At 44.7% G+C, this 24175-nt stretch overlaps 1 protein-coding gene across 2 annotated transcripts in view; it reads right to left on the reverse strand.

Moving 5' to 3' along the window:
• LOC137350578 (nuclear receptor ROR-alpha A) overlaps window positions 1-24175 on the reverse strand; it is a 1041882-nt gene that overhangs the window by 33077 nt on the left and 984630 nt on the right. For both annotated transcript variants that reach the window (XM_068015239.1, XM_068015240.1), the window contains 4 exons: window positions 19080-19466; window positions 5719-5840; window positions 5482-5614; window positions 2254-2361 (listed from right to left, as the gene is read on the reverse strand). In XM_068015239.1, coding sequence (XP_067871340.1) covers window positions 2254-2361; window positions 5482-5614; window positions 5719-5840; window positions 19080-19466 — 750 coding nt within the window. The remainder of the gene's footprint in view (window positions 1-2253; window positions 2362-5481; window positions 5615-5718; window positions 5841-19079; window positions 19467-24175) is intronic.

Consider the following 24175-nt stretch of genomic DNA (forward strand, 5'->3'; position numbering starts at 1 on the left):
GCTGATCTCCAACGACTCCTCCTCCTCTGCAGTCAAAGTGGCTACGACTGCAGGGACACCCCCAGTTCTCTGCCTCTCCCTGGAGTTGTATGCTCTCTTTTGCAAGGAGAGAAAGCAGAGAGATATGAGTGAGAGAAATAGAATGTGTGGAGAGAATTGAATGAAAACATTTATTCAATATAATTGTGAGGGATGGGTAAGAGACATCAACAAGATGAGGATGCGACGAGGTGCCTCAAGAGAGAGGAATGAGTAAACCTGCAAGGTGTGTTGTCCTGAGGAGTGCTGTGTAGGAGAATGCAGGGGTGGTCAGAGGGTGGTGGTTGGCACCTGAAAGTAGGATGCCGCTCACCTTTCCTGCCCTTATGATGTCATTGAACCTCTGCGGCACTGAATCACGGTTCTAGGGACCACACTCATGCTGCTGACTGCTTCTGAGACTTCCAGCCACATCTATTTAGTTGGTGCGGCTGGCCTCTTCCTCTCGTCTGTGGGAAACGGTGCTTCTCTTCAGGCTCTCACTGCCTCCAGCATCACCTCTAGGGAACTGGGTGGGGCGGGGTAGGGTGAGGAGGCAGCAGCCTTTTCCTGTCTGTCTTCCATTGCTTTGCTTTCAGATGCAATGCGGGATGCAGCCATTCTGACCCATGCCTTTAAATCCCTTTAAATGAAGATTCTTTCATTGACAGGTGTGGGTCATCATCATACCCGCACTCTGTGATTGATTGGGAAACCTGGAGGCGGGATGCAAAGCCCACTCTATGAAGAATCGAGTGCCCATCCTGCTGCTGGTCACCCCACTGTGAGCAGGTCAGTTCCATTAAAATTCCGTCCATACTTACCAAGGAGTCAGTTCGATTGCAAGCAGTGTAACCAGGTTAACTGGTTAGTTTCACATATGGAAATTCTTAACTTGTATCATACACAAGCCTGAAAATTAAAAACTTCATTAGAACTGCTAAAATGAAGCCTGTTACCTACTTTGAAATGTGGGGATAACTTTGTGCTGTAATTTGCAATCAGTAGAAACTGCTTTTAAATTGGTTATGCTCATTTTTCATTTCAACCCATAACTGTCAGAAAGAAGAATTCACTTGCTCCTGCGAGCACTCAGTGTGGCCTCTCTCCTGCAAGGTTACACTATAATGCACTTAAACATAGAGATGTCCCCTTGAGACTAATAGATTGGGTTTATATTAATAGTATTTTCACATTGTGACAGGCCTTATGTCTTTCACTTATGGTGCTGCATGAAGGGTGAAAGTTATATAGTGATTACTGGGGAACTTCACCATTGGAGACAATTGTTTGAAGAGAGGAACTGAGAATGGCATTCAGACACACCAGTTGGGTTAATTTGTAAATGAACAAAATTAATCCTAGTTCAGAAAATATGATCTTCCTGCCTTGGCCATGGATGACACCTCTGAGTAAACACATTACTGTGTGTCTCCTGCCATCTCTTTCCCCATATGTCTGGGGTGGGAGAGGGGTTATTGAGGGTGCGTCTGTGCATTTCACTGTTAGGTGAGGTTATTGGACAAGGGAAAGGAATAATGGAAGCGTAGAAGTGAAGGCAAATTCATTTAGCGTATATCACAGTATAGTCCAGTAGGGAATGGAATCTGGTGAAGAGAGAAAGAGAAGGCTGCCTGGTCTTATTCTCATTGAAACATGCAAGATTCAGAAGGGGCTTGGCAGGGTAGATGCTGAGAGGTTGCTTCCCCTGCCTGGGAAATCTAGAACACAAGGGCACAGCCTCAGAATAAGGGGTCAATCATTTAGGACTGAGATGAGGAGAATTTTTTTCACTCAGAGAGTTGTGAATCTTTGAAATTGTCTACGCCAGAGGGTTGTGGATGCTCCATCATTGAGCTTATTTAAGGCTGAGATAGACAGAGTTTTAGTCTTTCAGGGAATCAAGGGATATGGGGAGTGGGCGGGAAAATGGAGTTGAGGCAGAAGATCAGCCATGATCATTTTGAATAGCAGAGCAGGTTCGAGTGGCTGTATGGGCTACTCCTGCTCCTATCTCTTATGTTCTTAGATTGGACTGTATGTGTAAGCCCAATATTGAGATCTCCCAAGGTTAAGTCCCAGGCAAATCTACATTCAAATAACAAGAACTGGTCTGTGTGACTTGTGCAATCCAACTGCAGCACAGTTATTCCCACTGAAAGGATTAGGATATGATGTGACTCTGCCTCAATGTAGTTTATTACTTCAGGAGAGTAAAAGATGGTTTTACTTTACCTAATGATTTGAAGATATCTGGACCAGCATATTTCCCATCAAAATAAACCGTATTGTTCTGTGGGTCAAAGGCTCGACACATTCGGACAAATACAACTTCTAAAGAACCTGTGAAAGTGAAGAAAAAAGTCAATAACTCAGAATTGGCATTGATAACATACCTGTAAAAATATACCACTGCTTCTGGGAACTGTTTGAATTCTGCATTACCCACAAACGATAGCAGACAAGTGGAGCTATGGAAACATGTACACAACAATGAGAATAGAATGGCAGTGAGACAGCTTATGAAGAAAGACTGACAAGTAACTGATAGAAATAGCAAAGAGATTTATACACAGATAAAAGTGAAAGAATAGTTAAAGAGAAGGTAGGGCCAATTAGTAATGAGAAAATTGCATGCAGGGTGATGGAATGACAGAGATGCTGAATGATGATGTTTGCTGATCTTCATGGAAGAGTGTGGCAGCATGAATGAAAGGTACCAGAGGAGGAAATGGAACAAGTTGATATCATGACTATAGATAAGGAAGTATTGCTAAACCTAAAGTAGAAAAGGTGCTGATGGCTGCATCCGAGATTGTTGAAGGAATTCAGAGAAGCATTTGCCACAATGTTTAGATGCTTGAATTGTGCCAGAGAACTGGTGGGTTGCCACAACTCAGATAAGAAGGTCAGCACACAGATTTGTAAAGGGCAAGTTGTGATTTAACAAAATAAATCTGGAAAATCAGTAAATCAGGAAAATCCATTTCCACTGGTTGGTGAGTCATTAATAAGAAGCATTAAATTTCAAATCATCACTAAAAGAATGAAGGCAGAGGCTGAGAGTTTTTTTTTGCACAGATGGTTGTTAGGACACAGAATTTCTGACCAGAAACACTGAGGGAATTTTTTTAAATTCTTTCATGAGATGTGGGTGTAGCTGGCAAGGCCAGCATTTGTTGCCCATCCCTAATTGCCCTTAACAACTGAGTGGCTTGCTAGGCCATTTCAGAAGGCAATTAAGAGCCAACCACATTGTGGTGAGTCCAGAATCACACGTAGACCAGACCAGGTAAGGACAGATTTCCTTCATTTGTGAACTAGATGGGTTTTTAACAACAATTGATGATAGTTTCATAGCACTGAGACTGGCTTTCAACTCTAGATTTTTTTGTTTGTTAGGTGAATTTAAATTCTACCAGCTGCTGTGGCGGGATTTGGACCCAGGTCCTCACAGCATTAGCCTGGGCCTCTAGATTACTAGCTTAGTGACATTACCACTATGCCACTGCTTCTCCTAGGAATTAACAGGGAAGTGTATGAGGAAAGGGTGGGAGAATGGGACCGCCATATTCAGGATTTCTGACTATTTAACCTAGGAGGGGTTTGGTGTAATTTATATAAAGTTAATTCAGTTTACAAGGGAGTAAACCCCCAAAGCAGCCCCTTGCTGGACATATGGATTAGATCTAAACAGACTGGTGAGTGAAGTGCATTCTTCTACAACATGAGTCAATGAGTGTAGTTTAGATGTCCCTGTAAACAGTCACACCCATTATTCTGGGATGGTTCATTCAGCCCAGCCAGCAGTGGGTAGTTGTAGGGAACCCATACCTGGAACGGGTTGTGTGGTAGGGGTGGGATGGTCACTGGTTTAGCTGGTGGTCTCAATGACCATTTCATAGGGATAGAGAACTGGGAAAGGGTCACAGGTCAAGCCATTGCTTCTTGACCAGCAAGAAAAAAAAAAGGATGCAAAAACAGGCAGTCTGGGAGGCTGATAAGGGACCCAGTCCTACAGAAGGAAAGTTCTCTCACTTTAAGTCAAGGCTGCCCAGTTTCAAGTACTCTCTGGGGCCGGGATGTTATGCTGGCAACAGGGGTCTCGATGTCCAGAAAAAGCACACCGAGAACCCTGCATCGCCTCTTCTGTGGAACGCCCGCCGAATCTAGTGTCAATTAGGCACTTATTTGGGCAGGCCTTCCACGAGATCAAGCTGCGCCACCGCGGAGGCGATGGCTTCTGCCGGTGGAGCATCTACCCGAGGTCCAGGAGCGAAACTGCCCTCAGGCCACAGGTAGGTCAGGGCGGGAGGGGTCGCGTGGGAGTGGGTCACAGGTGAAGGGGGTGTAGAGGAGTCGGTAGCAAGGGCAGGGAGATGGCTCTCAGCGGGCCCCCACCCTCCCGATGCCGGGTCCCTTTTTCAGGCACAAGAGACACCCTCCCCCTGGAGCCAGAAAGGAGCCCACACGGTTTTACGTGCCGTGCTTCCTGTGCAGTGATAGGGCCGCCTGCTGCATGGCTAATTTCAGTGGCAGTGGGATATGGCCCTTAACTGAACATTAATTTCCCAGTTAAGGGCCTCAATTGGCAGTGGGGCGAGAAGGCTGCTCACAGGCCTTCCCGCCCCAGACTTATTCTGGCGGAGGCAGGAAGATGGAGGGGTTCCTCCGCCCGCCACCGTCCCACCAACTTTATGTTCTCCCTGCCTCCAAACCCACCATGGGGAAAAGCAGAAAAATCCCCTCTGGGTGTAGCTGCAACAACGCTCAAGAAGCTCGACACCATGCAGGACAAAACAGCTTCATCGGTGCCTCATCCACCAGCTTAAACATTCACTCCATTCAGCAGTAGTGGAGTCAAACCTAAACAATGCAGTTGACTCTTAATACCCTCGGTTGACTGGAGATGTAGAGTAAATACTGTCCTTCCAGTGTCACCCACATCATGTGAACAATACAATAAAAAACGGTTCCTAGTTGTCAGTCGGTGAGTACTCTTTCATAGAACTCACAGCACAGAGGCAGGTCATTTAGCCCAACTGGTTTATGCTGGTGTTTATACAGCATGTAAACCTCCTCCTACTCATCTTCACCTAACCTTATTAGCATAACTTTCTATTCTTTTCTTCCTCATGTGTTTATCTAGTTTCCCGTAAATGCTATTTATGCTATTTGCTTCAACCACTTGTTAGTGAGTTCCACATTCTCACCATTCTCAGGGGTAAAGAAGTTTCTCTTGAGTTCCTTATTGGATTTATTAGTGATTATCTTATATTTATGGCCTCTAGTTTTGGTCTCCCTTGCAAGTGAGACATCGCCTCTATGTCTCCAAATCAACCACTTTCATAATGTTAAAAGCCTCTATCAGGCCACCTCTCAGTCTTCTCTTTTCTAGATAAAAGTGAAACAGCTTGTAAAATTTGTAAAAGATCAAGCAGTAACTTGGCAATGATTGCATACCTGCTTTCAGAAGTACAATTTGATCATTTTGACACAGTTCCATGAATCCATCAATCCGTTTGGCAAACTCCACCACATACTGAATTGCTTCTGTTATTTTGATTGCGCAGAGCTGCCACATCACCTCCCTGGGCTGCACAAAAAGATTATAGTGTGAACTTACATGTTTGATTAAGAAAAGTGATGCTTGTTGCCATGGTACTCACCATTCGATCTGTGCACTCTTGTTTCCCCTACCTTATTCTGGTAAATCTCCACTTCCTCTTGTACGTAGACTTGCCATGTTATCTGCTGCAATTCTTCCCGCAAGTACTGACAGGTTTCAATGTGGGATTTGGTAATGTTCTGTGCAAGGTGCTCTACAGGGCAAAATATTCAGCAATTTAGGGAGCATCTGAAAAATTGACCAATAGTAACAGAACTAAATGGTCAACAATTCTAAGCAAATTATGTCAGAGTCTTGAAACACAGGAGAGTGGGCTGGGAAGGATATTTTACTGATACCACCAATGCTGTGTGTGACAGCAGTAAGGAAGGCTCATCGGATGATTAATCATTAGTGAGGGGATGCACCACAAATCCCAATTGATAATGAGGCACTTACACACCTACTCCAGAACTGCTGCGGTCATTGCATTATAGCGAGGCTAGAATCATACATGTTCACAGCACAGAAGGAAACCATTCAGTCCACTATTCCTGTGCTGGTCCCCACTCTCTCCGTAGCCCTGTATCAATTGGAAATTAATATTACTACCCTGCTGTCCCCAGATGTTGGTATCTTTCCAAGCTTCAAATATTTATCCAACTTAAAAATGATCAAAAAAGTATCAAATCTTTAGTGCAGAAAAATTGCAGTGTACCAGAGGGCAATGTACCAGGAGACTGTAACTGGGCCAGTGTAACATGAATGTATATAGCAAGCAGTAATGTAACAGGATGCAGAGCAACAGAGGCCAATATAACCATGAGTAGTGTACTACGGGTCAATGTAACAGGAACAGTAAAACAGAAGCCTGTGCAGCAGGAGCCATTGTAACAGTGAGCAGTGTAACATGAACAACCATAGCAGACAGTACAGTAACAACAGGCAGAGTACCAGGAGCAGGTTATGTGGGGAGGAGTAACTGGGGCAGTGTAACTGTTGTTCTAGCCATAGTCCCAAAGGACCATAGGCATCACTCCCCATTAGAGTTGATGGTGTACAGCTTAAGGGACATCACTCCTCAATCATGGGGCAAGATGAGGAGGCAGGCCTCCATAAACTACCACAGCCGGTACAGGAATTGAACCTGCGCTCTTGCCGTCTTTTTACATCACGCTCTAGCCGTTTAGACAACTAAGCTAACCAACCCCTTGGAACAATGTAATGGGGGCAGCATAACATGGGACAGTGTAAGAGGAACCAGTGTAACAGAAGCTAGTGTAATAGGAACTAGTGTAACAGTGGGCAGCGTAACAGGAGCAAGTGTAACACAAGCCAATGTAACAGGTGGCAATGTAACAGAGAGCAGTGTAAGAGGAGACAATGTACCAGCAGTCAATGTAACAGGGACCAGTGTAACAGGTGGTAATGTTACAGAGAGCAGTGTACTAGGAACCAGTGCAACAGAGAGCAGTGTACCAGGAGCCGGTGTAACAGGTGCCAATGTAACAGAGAGCAATGTAACAAGAACCAATGTAACAGATGACAAAGTAACAGAGAGCATCGTACCAGAAGCCAATGCAACAGACAGCAGTTTCCCAGGAACCAGTGTAACAGGCCCGTGTAACAGGAGTCAGTGTGACAGACAGCAGTGTAACAGGTGCCAGTGTAAGAGGTGGCAATTTAACAGACAGTAGTGTACCAGGCGCCTGGATAACAGAGAGCAGTGTACCAGGAGCCTGTATAACAGAGAGCAGTGTACCAGGAGCCTGTATATCAGACAGCAGCGTAGCAGGAGACAGAAAGGGAGGAGCACAGCCCGAAGAGCGGAGGTTCAAAAAGCGCGCCAAACCAGAGTCGGAGACAGAGAGGGAGGAGCACGGCCAAGGAGCGGAGGTTCAAAAAGCGCGCCAAACCAGAGTCAGAGAGGGAGGAGCACAGCCCGAGGAGTGGAGGCTCAAAAAGTGCCAGACCCGAGTTGGAGACAGAGAGGGAGGAGTACAGCCCAAGCAGCAGAGTGTCGGAGAGAGAGAGAGAGAGAGGAGCACAGTGGGAGCAGCAGGAGCGGAGACGGGGAAAAATTGAAAAGTGACATCAGAGTTACGTCACATTCAACAGTGAGAGCAGGGAAACAGAGAGCAGCTGGGGTCAGTATTCAGGTAAGCTTTTAATTTAATTTAATTGAAATCAAATATAGAGTAAGTCTTGATCTATTTATTAGTATATAAACTAAAAACTAAAGCGGATTAAAAAACTAAAGACCAGTCAAAAATTTAAAAAATAAATTAAAACCTAATTAAATAAAATCGAGATGCAGGGCCAGGTGATGTGCTGTACCTGCATGATGGGAGAGCTGGTGGACCCCATTGTGGTTCCTACTGACCACATCTGTGGCAAGTGTGGGTTGCTCGAGGAACTCCGGCTCAGAGTTGATGAGCTGGAGTCTGAGCTTTGGACACTGCGACACATCAAGGAGGGGAAGAGTCATCTGGACGCTGTGTTTCAGGAGACAGTCACACCCCTTAGGTTAACTAACTTGAATTCGGCCAGTGGTCAGGGACAGGAGGGTGTGACCATGAGTGAGGCAGGTAGAGGGATCCAGGAGGTAGTGTTGCAGGAGCCTCAGCCCTTGTCCTTGTCCAGCAGGTTCGAGATTTTTGCTCCCTGTGTTGATGAGAGCAGGGACTGTAGGGAGGATAAGCAAACTGACCATAGCACCGTGGTACAGGGAGCCACTGAAGTGGGGGGAGGAAAGAGAAATGCAGTCATAATCAGAGATAGTATAGTTCGGGGCATAGACACTGTTCTCTGTGGCCAGGATCGAGAGTCTCGAAGTCTGTGTTGCCTACCTGGTGCCAGGGTTCAGGATATCTCATCCAGGCTGCAGAGGAACTTGGAGTGGGAGAGGAAAGATCCAGTTGTCGTGGTCCACGTAGGTACCAACGATATAGGTAGAACGAGGATAGAGGCTCTGCTGAGAGAATATGAGCAGCTAGGGGCTAAATTAAAAAGCAGAACCAAAAAGGTAATAATCTTTGGATTACTACCTGAGCCACGAGCTAATTGGCGCAGGGTCAATAAGATTAAAGAGGTAAATGAGTGGCTCAAAGATTGGTGTGGGAGAAATGGGTTCGAATTCATGGGGCACCAGTACTGGGGAAGGAGGGAGCTGTTCCGATGGGATGGGCTCCACCTGAATCATGCTGGAACCAGAGTCCTGGCGAATCGCATAAGTAGGGCTGTAGATAGGGCTTTAAACTAAATAGTGGGGGGGAGGGTTCAGTGGCATGGAAAATTAGGAAGTCAAAGTTAAAGGAGAAGGTAGGAGTGCAGGTTAGTGATGAGGTTGATTGTTACCAGAAAATAAAAGGAAAGGACAGAAGCCGGACAGGTGGTTGATGTGTTGGTGGGGGTGCATTTTGGCGACCACAACATGGTACAATTTAAGCTTGTTATGGAGAAAGAAATAGACAAGTTGCAAAAAAAGGTTTTGGATTGGGGGAGAGCAAATTTTAGTAAAATAAGGCAGGATCTGGCCAAGATAGACTGGAAAGAGTTACTTGTCGGGAAATCTACAGAAGAGCAGTGGGGAGCATTCAAAAAGGAAATGGGGAGGGTACAGGCCCAACATGTTCCCTCCAGGGTAATAGGTAGGAGCAACAAGCCCAGAGAACCATGGATGACCAGAAACATTCAGGGTACGATGAGAAGGAAAAGAGGCTTTTAGCAAATACAAGGAGAGAAAATCAATGGAAGCATAGTGCAGTACAGAAAGTGTAGGATGGAGCTCAGGAATAGAATTAGGAGAGCAAAGAGGGGATATGAGAAAGCTCTGGCTGGTAAAAGTAGGGAAAATCCCAAGATATTCTGTAAGTATATCAATGGGAAGAGGATAACCAGGGAAAGAGTAGGACCCATTAGGGACCAAGGGGGAAATTTGTGGGTGGAGCCAGAGGACATTGGTAGGGTGTTGAACGAATACTTCACATCTGTCTTCACCCAAGAGAATGAGGATGTAGATATAGAACTTAGAGAGAGAGACTGTGAGGTTCTTGAGCAAATTGTCATAGGGAGTGACAAGGTATTGGAGGTTTTGGAAGGCTTAAAAGTGGACAAATCTCTAGGCCGGACGATTTGTGTCCCAGGATGCTGTGGGAGGCGGGGGTGGAGATTGCAGGGGCTCTGACCCTAATTTTTAATTCCTCTCTGGCCAGGGGGGAGGTTCCAGAGGACTGGAGAACAGCTAATGTGGTCCCACTATTTAAGAAAGGTTGTAGAGATAAGCCAGGGAACTACAGACCAGTGAGTCTCACGTCAGTGGTAGGGAGACTATTGGAGAAAATTCTGAAGGAGAAATTCTATCTCCACTTGGAGAGGCAAAATTTGATTAGGAATAGTCAGCATGGCTTTGTCAGAGGGAGGTCATGCCTAACAAATTTGATTGAATTTTTTGAGCATGTGACCAGGTGTGTAGATGAGGGTAGTGCAGTTGATGTAGTTTACATGGATTTCAGCAAAGCCTTTGACAAGGTCCCACATGGGAGACTTATCATGAAAGCAAATGCACATGGGATACAAGGTAACTTGATAAGGTGGATTCAAAATTGGCTTAGCTGTAGGAGACAGAGAGTGATGACAGATGGCTGTTTTAGTGACTGGGCGTACAGTGTCCAGTGGCGTACCACAGGGATCTGTGCTGGGTCCCCTATTGTTTGTCATTTATATAAACGACATAGATGGCTATGTGGGGGGTAGGATCAGTAATGTCGCGGATGACACAAAGATTGGCCGAGTGGTTAACAGTGAGGTTGAGTGTCTTAGATTACAGGAAGGTATAGACTGGATGGTCAAATGGGCAGAAAAGTGGCAGATGGAATTTAACCCTGAAAAGTGTGAGGTGATACACTTTGGAAGGAGTAATGTGAGACGGAAGTATTCAATGAATGGCCTGACACTGGGAAGTTCCGAGGAACAAAGGGACCTTGGCGTGTTTGTCCATAGAAGGCAGAAGGTCAGGTTAATAGGGTGGTGAAAAAGGCATATGGGACACTTGCCTTTATCAATCGAGGCATCGATTACAAAAGCAGGAAGGTCATGTTGGAGTTGCACAGAACTTTGGTAAGGCCACAGCTGGAGAACTGTGTGCAATTCTGGTCGCCACATTATAGGAAGGATGTGATTGCATTGGAGGGGGTGCAGAGGCGATTCACCAGGATGTTGCCTGGGATGGAACATTTAAGCTATGAAGAGAGGTTGGATAGGCTTGGGTTGTTTTCACTGAGCAGAGAAGACTGAGGGGTGACCTGATCGAGGTTTACAAGATTATGAGGGGCATGGACATGCTGGATAGGGAGCAGCTGTTCCCCTTAGCTGAAGGGTCAGTTACGAGGGGTCACAAGTTTAAGGTGAGGGGCGGGAGGTTTAAGGGGGATTTGAGGAAGAACTTTTTTACCCAGAGGGTGGTGACGGTCTGGAATGCCCTGCCTGGGAGGGTAGTAGAGGCAGGTTGCTTCACATCCTTTAAAAAGTACCTGGATGAGCACTTGGCACGTCAAAACATTCAAGGCTATGGGCCAAGTGCTGGCAAATGGGATTAGGTAGACAGGCCAGGTGTTTTAATGCATCGGTGCAGACTCGATGGGCCGAAGGGCCTCTTCTGCACTGTATTATTCTGTGATTCTGTATGAACATCATATTGCACCAAGGAATCATACAAGAGTCGGGAATTTGATAATGGAGCAAACTTAAAGGCTTTGTATCTGAATGCACAAAGCATTCGGAATAAAATAAATGAGTTAACAGTGCAAATAGAGATGAATGGGTATGATTTAGTGGTGATTACTGAGATGTGGTTGCAGGGAAAGCAGGTTTGGGAATTGAATATCCAAGGGTACTCAGTATTTCAGAAGGATAAGCAGGATGGAAAAGGGGGTGGTGTAGCTCTGTTAGTAAAGGAAGAGATCAGTGCTGTAGTTAGAAATGATATAGGCACTGGAGATCAAGACGTAGAATCAGTCTGGGTAGAAATAAGAAATAGCAAGGGAAAGAAGTCCCTGGTGGGAGCAATCTATAGGTCCCCAAACAGTAGTTCCACAGTGGGGCACAGTATAAACCAGGAAATACTGGGGGCTTGTCAGAAAGGTACGGCAATAATCATGGGTGATTTTAATATGCATATAGACGGGATTAATCAAATTGGCAAGGGTAGCCTCGAGGGAGAGTTCATTGAATGCATTAGAGATTGTTTTTTGGAGCAATATGTTGTGGAACTAACCAGGGAGTAGGCTAGTCTAGATTTGGTATTGTGTAATGAGGTGGGATTACTTAATGGTCTCACAGTTAAATATCCTCTCGGGAAGAGTGATCATGGCATGCTAGAATTTCAAATTTGGTTTGAGGGCAAGAAACTGGAGTCCCACACTAGCGTTCTGGAGTTAAACAAAGATAATTACATAGGCATGAGGACAGATTTGGCCCTAGTGGTCTGGGCAAGAAGACTAAAAGGTAGAACAGTTGATGAGCAGTGGCAGATGTTTAAGGAGATATTCAATTCCTCCCAACTAAAATATATTCCAGAGAGGAAGAAAGATTCTAAGGGGGGAAAAATATCCATGGCTAAGCAAGGAAGTTAAGGATAACATAAAGATAAAAACTAAGGCATACCATATTGCAAAGGCCAGTGGCAGGCGGGAAGATTGGGAAACTTATGAAGATCAACAAAGGGTTACTAAAAAAGTAATAAAAAGAGCAAAGGTAAATTATGAAAGAAAACTAGCGCAAAATATAAAAACGGATAGCAAAAGCTTCTATAAGTATATAAAAGGGAAGAGAATAGCTAAAGTGAATGTTGGTCTCTTGGAGGATGAGACTGGGGAGTTAATAGAGGGGAACACAGAAATGGCGGAGACACTAAATCAGTATTTTGCCTCAGTTTTCACGGTGGAGGACACTAGTACCATCCCAATAGTAACAGGTAATGCAGAGGTTATAGAAAGGGAGGAACTTAGAACAATCTTCATCACTAGGGAAAAAGTACTGAGCAAACTATTGGGATTGAAGGTAGACAAGTCCCCAGGGCCTGATGGCCTACATCCTAGGATCTTAAAGGAAGTGGCAGTGGAGATAGTGAATGCATTGGTTATAATATTCCAAAATTCCCTGGATGCGGGAAAGGTTCCAGACGATTGGAAAAAAAGATAATGCCTTTCTTCAAAAAGGGAGGGAGGCAGAAAGTAGGAAACTATAGATCAATTGGTTTGACATCTGTCGTTGGGAAATTGTTAGAATCCATTATAGAGGAAGTAATAGCAGGACATTTAGAAAGTCAAAACGCAATCCATCAGAGTCAGCATGGTTTTATGAAGGGTAAATCAGGTTTGACTAATTTGCTAGAGTTCTTTGAAGCTGTAACAAGCAAACTGGATAATGAGGATCCTGTAGATGTAATATGTCTGGACTTCCAGAAGGCATTTGATAAGGTGCTGCACAAAAGGTTAATACACAAGGTAAGATCATATGGGGTTAGGGGCAATTTATTAGCTTGGATAGAGGGTTGGCTAACCAACAGAAAACAGAGAGTCGGGATAAATGGGTCCTTTTCTGGTTGGCAAGATGTAACTAGTGGGGTGCCACAGGGTTCGGTCCTCGGGCCCCAACTATTTACAATCTATATTAATGATAAGTGTGATAGTAAGTTGCAATAAAGAAATAAGACATTTACTAATGGATATGGATAGGTTAGGTGAATGGGCTAAAATATGGCAGATGGAGCTTAACATGGATAAGTGTGAGGTTATCCATTTTGGTCAGAAGAATAGAAAGGCAAATTATTATCTAAATGGAGAGAAACTTCAGAGTGCTTCGGTGCAGAGGGATCTGCGTGTCCTCATGCATGAATTGCAGAAAACTACTATGCAGGTATAGCAGATAATAAGGAAGGCAAATGGAATTTTGGCATTTATTGCAAAGGAATAGAGTATAAAAGTGGGGAAGTGTTGCTGCAACTGTACAAGGCATTAGTGAGACCGCACCTGGAGTATTGCATACAGTTTTGGTCCCCTTACTTGAGGAAGGATGTAGTTGCATTGGAGGCAATTCAGAGGAGGTTCACTAGATTGATTCCAGAGATGAGGGGTTTGTCTTCTGAAGAGAGATTGAGTAGTTTAGGCCTTTATTCTCTGGAGTTTAGAAGAATGAGAGGAGATCTAATTGAGGTCTATAAGATTGACAAAGTAGACATACAGAGGATGTTTCCTCTTGTGGGGCAATCTAGAATGAGAGGTCATAGTTTTAGGATAAGGGGTAGCAGATTTAAAACAGAGATGAGGAGAAATTACTTCTCTCAAAGGGTCGTGAGTCTGTGGAAATCGCTACCCCAGAGTGCGATGGATGCCGGGACATTGAGTAAATTTAAGGAAGAGATAGATAGATTCTTAATTAATAATGGGTTGAAGGGTTATGGAGAATGGGCAGGAAAGTGGAGTTGAGGCCGAGATGAAATCAGCCATGATCGTATTGAATGGCGGTGCAGGCTCGAGGGGCTGAATTGCCTACTCCTGCTCCTAGTTCTTATGCTCTTATAACAGAGGGCAGTGTACCAGGAACCATTGTTATAGAGAGCAGTGTACCAGGAGCCTGTGTAACAGAGAGCAGTGTACCAGGAGCCAGTGTAACAGAGAGCAGTGTACCAGGAACCTGTGTCACAGAGAACAGTGTACCAGGAGCCTGTGTAACAGAGAGTAGTGTACCAGAAGCCTGTGTAATGGACAGCAGTGTACTAGGAACCTATGTAACAGAGAGCAGTGTACCAGGAACCAGTGTAACAGAGAGTGCAGTGTACCAGGAGCCTGTGTAACAGAGAGCAGTGTAACAGGAGACTGCGTAAAAGGTGATGGCATAACAATGAGTAGTGCAACAGTCAGCAGGGTAACAGGAGCCAGTGTAACAGGTGGCAATGTAATGGACAGCAATGTAACAGACAGAAATGTAGCAAGAGCCTGGATAACAGTGGGCAGTGTAATAGCGGGAGATGTAACAGGAGCCAGTGAGGCAGAGGGTAGTGTACCAAGAGCAAGTCAAGCAGAGAGTAGAGTAGCAGATAGCCAGAATAACAGAGAGCAGTGATACATGAGCGGTGTAACAGGAACATGTGTTACATGAGGAGGAAAAACTGGGACATTATAACAGTGGGGCAGTGTAACATGAGGCAATGCGACAGCAGCCAGTGTAATGGATGCAGTATAACTATGAGTAGTGTAACAGGGGCTAGTGCAACAGAGGGCAGTGTAACTGTGAGTAGTGTAACAGTGGGCAGTCTAATGGGGGCAGTGTAACAGTAGGCAGTGTAACAGTGAGCAATGTAATGGGGGCAGTGTAACAGTGGGCAATGTAACAGAGGACAGTGCAACAGTAGGCAGTGTAGTGGGGGTGGTGTAACAGTGGCCAATGTAACAGGGGACAGTGTAACGGGGCAGTGGAATGGAGCAGTGTAACAGGCAGCAGTGTAACTAGGGGCAGTGTAACAGCGGCAGTGTAACAGAGGGCAGTGTAATAGGGTCAGTGTAGCGGGGCGGTGTAACAGCAGCAGTGTAACAGGGGGCAGTGTAATATGGGCAGTGTAACAGGGGCAGTGCAACAGGCAGCACTGTACCTGGGGGCAGTGTAATGGGGCAGTGTAACAGGGGCAGTGTAACGGTGGCAATGCAATAGAGGCAGTGTAAGAGGGGGAAGTGTAACAGGGCAGTGTAAAGGGGGCAATGTAACAGGCGGCAGTGTAACAGGGACAGTGTAGCAGAGGCAGTGTGACAGGCAGCAGTCTAACTGGGGGCAGTGGAGCGGGGCAGTGTAACAGGCGGCAGTGTAAGAGGGGGCGGTGTAAGAGCGGGCAGTGTAATAGGGGCAGTGTAATAGAGGCAGTGTAAGAGGCGGAAGTGTAACAGGGCAGTGTAACTGGGGGCAGTGTAAAGGGGGCAATGTAACAGGCAGCAGTGTAATAGGGGCAGTGTAATAGGGGCAGTGTAGCAAGGGCAGTGTAACAGGGGCAGTGTGACAGGCAGCAGTCTAACTGGGGGCAGTGTAAGAGGGGCAGTGTAAGAAGGGACAGTGTAATGGGGCAGTGTAACAGGGGGCAGTGCAATGGGGGCAGTTTAATGGGGCAGTGTAAGAGGGGCAGCGTAACTGGGGGCAGTGTAACTGGGGGCAGTGTAACTAGGGGCAGTGTAACTCGGGGCAGTGTAATGGGGGCAGTGTAATGGGGCAGTGTAGTGCGGCAGTGTAACGGGGCAGTTCATTAGGGGCAGTGTAATGGGGCAGTGTCGTGCAGCAGTGTAAGAGGGGGCAGTGTAAGAGGGGGCAGTGTAACAGTGGGCAGTGTAATGGGACAATGTAACAGGCAGCAGTGCAACAGGGGGCAGTGCAACAGGGGGCAATGTAACAGGCAGCAGTGCAGCTGGGGCAGTGTGACAGGCAGCAGTCTAACTGGGGGCAGTGTAAGAGGGGACAGTGTAATGGGGCAGTGTAATGGGGGCAGTGTAGTGAGGCAGTGTAACAGTAGGCAGTGTAATGGGGATAGTATAATGGGGGCAGTGTAACAGGCAGCATTGTAACAGGGGCAGTGTAACAGAGGGGAATGTAATGGGGCAGTGAAAGAGCAGGCATGTAATGGGGGGCAGTGTAATGGGGGGCAGTGTAATGGGGGCAATGTAACTGGCAGCAGTGTAGTGTAGCAGGGGCAGTGTAACGGGGCAGTGTAACTGGGGGAAGTGTAAGGGGGGCAGTGTAACAGCGGGCAGTGTAGTGAGGTAGTGTAACAGCGGCAGTGTAACAGGCAGCAGTGTAATGGGGAAGTGTAAGAGGGGGCGGTGTAAGAGGGAGCAGTGTAAGAGGGGGCAGTGTAAAGGAGGCAATGTAACAGGCAGCAGTGTAGCAGGGGAAGTGTAATAGGGGCAGTGTAGCACGGGCAGTGTAACAGGGGCAGTGTGACAGGCAGCAGCCTAACTGGGGACAGTGTAAGAGGCAGTGTAAGAGGGGGCAGTGTAATAGGCGTAATGTAACAGGGGCAGTGTAGTGAGGCAGTGTAACAGTAGGCAGTGTAATGGGGGCAGTGTAACAGGCAGCAGTATAACTGGGGGCAGTGTGATGGGAGCAGTGTAACAGGAGCAGTGTAACAGAGGCAGTGTAAGAGGGGGCAGTGTAGTGGAGCAGTGTAATAGGCAGCAGTGTAATGGGGGCAGTGTAATGGGGCAATGTATTGGTAGGCAGTGTAAAAGGGGCAGTGAAAGAGGATCAGTGTAATAGGGGCAGTGTGGTGGGGCAGTGTAATAGGGGCAGTGTAGTGGGGCAGTGTAACAGGCAGTAGTATAACAGGGGTAGTGTAAGAGGGGGCAGTATAATAGGGACAGTGTAGTGGGGCATTGTAACAGGGGCAGTATAATAGGGGCAGTGTAACAGGGGCAATGTAACAGGCAGCAATGTAACAAGGGCAGTGTAAGAGGGGGCAGTGTTACAGGGACAGTGTAATAGGAGGCAGTGTAATGGGGGCAGTGTAACAGTGGCAGTGTAATGCGGGGGCAGTGTAACAGGTGGCAATATAACAAGGGCAGTGTAATGGGGGGCAGTGTGACGGGGCAGTGCAATGTGGGCAGTGAAACTGGGGCAGTGTAATAGTGGCAGTGTAACAAGTGGCAGTAAAACAGGGACAGTGTAATGGGGGCAGTGTGACAGGGGCAGTGTAACAGCACAGTGTAATGGGGGCAGTGTAACAGGGGCTGTGTAATGGGGGCAGTGAAACAGAAAGTTGTGTGTTCAGCAGTTTGGTGGGAATAGGGTCGAGGGAGCAGGAGGTGGGTCTCATAGACACTTTGAGCTCAGAGAGGCCGAGGAGAGATAGAAAAGAAGCTAGGGAAAGATGGAGAGAAATGGTGGAGGCAGCAGAACAAGTGGTCTCAATCTTAGTGACAAAGAAGTCCATGAATTCCTTGCACTTGTTGTTGTAGGTGAGGGTGAACAAGGCAGGGAAGAGGGATTTAAGAAGATGGTTTGTAGGAGAGAAGCTGGGGATTATCTTCACATTTCAAGATAATCCTGGAACAGTTTTGGCGGAGGAGAGGAGGACCCAATACTGCTTTATGTGGTCTGGCCGAATCTGGTGATAAATGGTCAAAACGGTTGTCCACCATAACCGTTCAAATATGGGAACAGTAGCATAGAGATTATGTCACTAGACTAGTAATCCAGATGCCTGGACTAATGATTGGGAGCCACAAGTTCAAATCCCACCACAGCAGCTAGATAATTCAGTTAATTAAATAAGTTTGGAATTAAAAAAAAATAGTCTCAGTAATACTGACTCATGTAACTACTGGACTGTCATAAAAAACCATCATTAATGTCTTTTAGAGAAGGAAATGCCGTCCTTTCCCTGTCTGCCTTACATGTGACTTCAGACCCACAGCAATGTGGTTGATTCTTAACTGCTCTCTGAAACAACCTAGAAAGTCACGCAGTTGTCAAGAAGGTGGTTCACCGCTAGTTTCTCAAAGGCAATTAGGAATGGGTAAATAATGCTGACCTTGCCAGTGACGTCTACATCCCAAGAATGAATAATAAAAAAAAGCGTCCCTCAGACAAAGTGCAGCCACCAAGACCATCCTTAACCAAGATGTGCTGCATCCTAAATTCCATATAAATAATTTATCTCAAGTTAGCCAGCATACTTGGTGAAAATATTGCAGTGCAGAAACAATTAAGAAAATCTAAATTGAAATTTGGAAAAGTAAAGTCACATTTGCTTTCAATAGTTTGTTTTTATACTAGTGATAAACCATTGGCCCTATTTGAGATCATGAATCCCTTGAAAAATTTTGGAGTTTGTTGCAGTGGAACCTAATACTATTAGAGTCTGTTCAGATCACAACATTAAATCATTACATTATATTAAGCTTGATAATCAGCTGGACTCTGATACAGACAATGGAATCTAACAAATTAACTTCGGCTCAAAACAAAACTGGCACAGGAAATGATTCTTGTCCCTAATCAAACTGAAACCTTTCTAAAAAGATAACAATAAAAATCTTGGGACTTGACCATTCAATGTGACATTCTATCATGATACAGACTCCTGGGTGTGGTGCAGCAGTGCGCAGGAAGAGAGACACCATTCATGGCCATGAAGAGAAGCAGCAGAAGAACATTGAAGGGAACACATCCCCCACCAGCCATTTGAAGGCACCGTGGGTAGCAGAATTCATGAACCCATTAATCCACAATCCCTATTGTTGCACCACCCGCTTCTATTTAAAAGTGCAGCTCTTCAATTCTCTTTTGAACATTTCTCAAGGGTAGGTAGGGATCGGCAATAAATGCTGGCCTTGCCATTTATGCCGACCTCCCATGGACAAATAAAAAAAATGTTTGTAGATGTACATCCCTTTTCTTCAGAGGTGTACCTTACCTAGTTCTGTCATTGAGACAGTGGGAGAGCTTTCACCATTTGTGAAGGAGCAGTAAGGAAAGAAATCTGGAACTGCTGCGTATTCACATATGGGTTCCTGTTTAATACCATTGATGTCTAGACCAGACTGATCTGGGGACGGCTGAATGTCCAAATAGAAGTTGTTCATTCCTGAGTCTGCTTTGCCCACTTCTGGCGTATGGCCATCCATATAGAGGTTGCTGAGGTCATTGTTCAGTTCTGTCAGCCCATTGTAAGTAGGAGTCAGGGGCTCCGCTTCACCAGGTTGCTGCTGGTGATCTCGCTGTTGCTGCTGCAGTCGATGCTTTTGTACCTCAGCATACAGACTGTCCCTCTGCTTCTTGGACATCCGACCAAACTTGACAGCTATAAGAAAGAACACATTCTTCTTTATGAGATATGATCTCTGGCTTGTTTACAAAACTAAGCTAACCTCAAAAACATCCGCCATACTAAATTCAACGTTCAGAAGCTGGGAATTTATACAAAGCCCCTCTACAATACTTTGTCAAGTTAAAAACATGCACATTACCTGATACTATCTTCAAGGCTTTAAGGACATTAAATATGTAAGATAGTTCACTGCTTGGTGTAATGTTTTAAGATGTACAAGCTTAATTAGAAGTGATTATTATAAGTAATAATGCTTTAAAATATTATTAAGGTAACTAGAAATAAGTGTAAGCTCAGTTAAACATGGTATGAGGCTGAGAAGCAGGTATGAGGCTGAGAAGCAAGCCTAATGCTGAGCTAAGGTTATGTTTAAAAAAGACTGGCAATGAAAAAACAAACCTTGAGTTAAATATGAAAAGAATGTAATAGTATGTTTGAAACTAACAGATACTGAAAAACAGAACATTAGTTAAGTTACAATTAAAACAGAAGGTTTAAAACTTCTAAGACCATTATCACTAGAGTAAAAGGCATTGTTGTAACTCAGGTAACAAGTGATTGTATGAAGTTTCGAGATAAGGAATAACTAAGTTGTAAGTAAATGGAACAAAGTGATACTAGAAAATTAAGCATAAATTTAATGTTAAATTTTTTTTAAAAAGATGATTAAACAGAATGAGTGATTTAGCCCAGGTGATTGTCAGTTGCCACTAGGGCGGCACAGTGGCGCAGTGGTTAGCACCGCAGCCTCACAGCTCTAGCAACCCGGGTTCAATTCTGGGTACTGCCTGTGTGGAATTTGCGAGTTCTCCCTGTGTCTGCGTGGGTTTCCTCCGGGTGCTCCGGTTTCCTCCCACATGCCAAAGACTTGCAAGTTGATAGGTTAATTGGCCATTATAAATTGCCCCTAGTATAGGTAGGTGGTAGGGAAATATAGGGACAGGTGGGGATGTGGTAGGGATATGGGATTAGTGTAGGATTAGTATAAATGGGTGGTTGAAGGTCGGCACAGACTCGGTGGGCTGAAGGGCCTGTTTCAGTGCTGTATCTCTAAACTAAACGTAGGCTCAAAGGAGAAAAAGAACAGCTATTGAACATGAGAAGCACCACGAAAAATCCAGAGCAAGAAGAGAATTTTCAGTTAACAGAACACAGCACGAGTAAGAGAGACCGTGCCACAGCCACTCAGAGGACTACCTCCAAGGTTCTGAAGAACAGACTGTGACTATTGTCTTTTCTAAGTATTACTTCTTTGACATGAATGTAAACTACTTAATAGATCTGCTACACTTATGACCAACATATAGTGTACCCATAGTGGTTGGTTGTAGTCACAGCCAAGTCACCCTTGTTGGATTAAATTGAATACTGAAAGTAGCAGGAAAGTTACAAATCCATTAATAACCGGAGAGTAATTTTGAGTATTTGAGTTTTGTTTGAACTTCAAGCTCTCCCCCTCCTCATTTTTATTCTACAAATTGGTAGAAACCACAAAGTGATAGGAACCAGCAGACATCCCACAATTTACACCCCCCTCTAGAGTCTTGAGTATGCTAGCTTCAGTGCAGCACTGAAGAAATGCTGCACTGTCAGAGGTGGCAACTTTTGGATGAAGCTTTGTCTACCCTCTCAGTTGGATGTTAAAGGTTCCACGATATTATGTCAAAGAAGAGCAGGGAGTTCTCTCCTGTTCATATTTATTACTTAACCAACATCACTTAAAAAATCTATTTGGTCATTTATTTCATTGCTGTTTGTGGGAACAAACTGTGTGCAAATTGATTGCGGCGTTTTGTTCATACAGTGACAACAGTTCAGAAAGTACTTAATTGGCTGGAAAGTGCTGAGGGATGACCCAAGGTGGTGCTTTGAATTTACAGAGAATTATAAGCCAAGAATAATATTACTGGTCGAATGTTTATTGTTTTTATGAGATTCCTGTGTTATGTTAGCAGTGAAGTTCACCCACTTACAAGAAAGGAGTTACTGCTTGTTTTAAAATTGTGATGGAGGGGTGTCATTGAAAGATAGATTTGTCCATTAATGTTACCATGATTCATTTCTAGATTATTTTTCCTGCTTCTTTCTCCTCTTCTCTCCATGGATCTGACTCCATGGGCACCAATAAACCTCCAATATCTCACCCAAGGGACCACTCTTGATGTATGAACCTCGACAATGAGTGGTGGTAGACTATACCACTGTGAGTGGGCAGCACAGTGGAGTCCAATTTTATCCTCGCCTGACTTTCATTTGATAGTGATCAGAGGCACAATCTTACTTTTCATCTCTTTAGGCTACTTCTAGGGCCAGTTTCTGACCCAGCTTAAAGAATAAAAGCTTAGACCTGTGAGTCAACGTAGAGCTAGTTCTCTGTTAGATAGTTATAGTTGAGTTATAGTTTCAATGGCTGTCTTCAAGTATCCATAGCAAGAAAGCAGGAGTAGATAATGTGGAGAATGGGAACAGTATTTTCCTGCACTCTGAATAGAACTCAAAAATCTAGAGATGTCTGTTGGTAACCACAAATTTGCTAATCTTGTGCATTATTGAAACTGGTGGATGCATTGCAGATTTTAGCCCTGAGAAAGCATCTGAGACCACCAGACAAATAATCAGTGTGTTGGTATCAGACTTATCTTCTCACTATTCAGTAGGGATTTAACTTGTTTCTATGCAAAATATTTGAGATACAAAATTACATAGAAATTACAACACAAAAACAGCCCATTCGCCCAAGAAGTGTTTATCCTCCACATGAGTGGGATCATAATCTCACCCAGTTCCCATATCCCTTGTTACGACCGAGGCAGGAGGAGTGCACTGTCTTTTCTAGTTCCACTTCTCCACAGGTCACAACATATATTTTTCAAAATATTTACCCAGTTACCGTTGCAATCATATACTCTACTCTTTATCCCAGAATAAAATGCGCCAACCAGGTTTCTTTAATAAACAAAATTATCAGTTTATGATAAAATAAGATTTAACCAGTAATGAAGCAAAGCATCAACACACAGATTGAAATATGAAAGTTCCCCCTTTTAAATTCCCCACACACAAACTCACACACTGAAAGAAATACAAAAATTCTCTCTACAGAGGTCTGTTACAAAAATAAAGACAAAAAAAGAATACTATGGCCAAATACTTGCTAATTCTTAAAGAAAAAAAGAGAAGATATGGAAAGATGTTAGTTGTCCCTTTTTGGTCTGGCATCCCAAAATGTGCGTAGACGGCTGTCACTGGGATCTTTCGAGAGCAGTTCTTTTCAGGCAACGTTGAGGATCAGTTTGGCAGGCTTTCCAGGAGAAATGCAGCATCAGAAGTTTCTGGAAGGTTTTCCAGGAGAAATGCAGCATCAGTTTCTCAATTTCTTACACTTAATTCTCAGGGCTTCTCAAAGAGATGGAAAAGGGTGAGCTGACAGTGGCTTCTCTCTTAGCTGTTTTTCTCCAACTGTCTTCAAAACAGTTCACACCCCAACACACTGTTGAAAGTGAAACCAAAAACAATATCTCAAAGTCCAGCCTCCTGATCCCTATAAATCTTGACCTGTCACTTCGTTGTGAACATCTTCCCCAGGTCACCAAGGTTTCTGTTGCTTATCATTTCAAGCACATGACTTTCAGTAAGGCTGTTTTTAAACAACATCTCAGTGTCCTTTTACAACCTTCCAGACTCAATGCTGAATTCAGCAATTTCATATCATAACTTCTGCCCCCATTTCGTTTGGGGGGACAGCAGTTGTTGGTGATGATTCTGCTTTTCACAATTACACCTCCTCTAAACACATCTTTTGTTTCTTTTCTTGTCCTATTATCACCTCTCTTTGCCTTGCACTATCTTCCCTTTTGTCATTTAAGCTCTCCTGGCAAGGGAATATACAATGGGTGGTAGGACCCTAGGAAGTACAGAGGGTACAGAGGAAGTACACCTTGGTGTACTTGTCCATAGATCATTGAAGGCAGCAGCACAGGTAGATAAGGTAGTTAGGAAGGCATATGGGATACGTACCTTTATTAGCCAAGGCATAGGAGATAAGAGCAGGGAGGTTATGATGGAGCTGCATAAAATGCTAGTTAGGCCACAGCTGGAGTACTGTGTGCAGTTCTGGTCGCCACACCGTAGGAAGGATGTGATTGCACTGGAGAGGGTGCAGAGGAGATTCACCAGGATGTTGCCTGGGCTGGAGCATTTCAGCTATGAAGAGAGACTGGATAGGCTAGGTTTGTTTTCCTTAGAGCAGAGAAGGCTGAGGGGAGACCTGATAGAGGTATAAAAAATTATGAGGGGCATTGATAGGGTAGATAAGAAGAAACTTTTTCCCTTAGCGGATGTGCCAATAACCATGGGGCATAGATTTAAGGTAAGGGGCAGGAGGTTTAGAGGGGATTTGAGGAAATAATTTTAACCCAGAGGGTGGTTGGAATCTGGAACACTGCCTGAAGGGGGGTAGAGGCAGGAACCCTCACAACATTTAAGAAGTATTTAGATGAGCACTTGAAATGCCACAGCATACAAGGCTACGGGCCAAGTGCTGGAAAATGGGATTCGAATAGATAGGTGCTTGATGGCAGGCATAGACACGATGGGCCGAAGGGCCTGTTTCTGTGCTGTATAACTCTATGACTTTATGACAGTGCGACAATGCATCAGGGAGATCACTGATGCCCTGCACC

The sequence above is a fragment of the Heterodontus francisci genome, chromosome 35 (genome assembly GCF_036365525.1).
Source record: "Heterodontus francisci isolate sHetFra1 chromosome 35, sHetFra1.hap1, whole genome shotgun sequence".
Taxonomy (NCBI): domain Eukaryota; kingdom Metazoa; phylum Chordata; class Chondrichthyes; order Heterodontiformes; family Heterodontidae; genus Heterodontus; species Heterodontus francisci.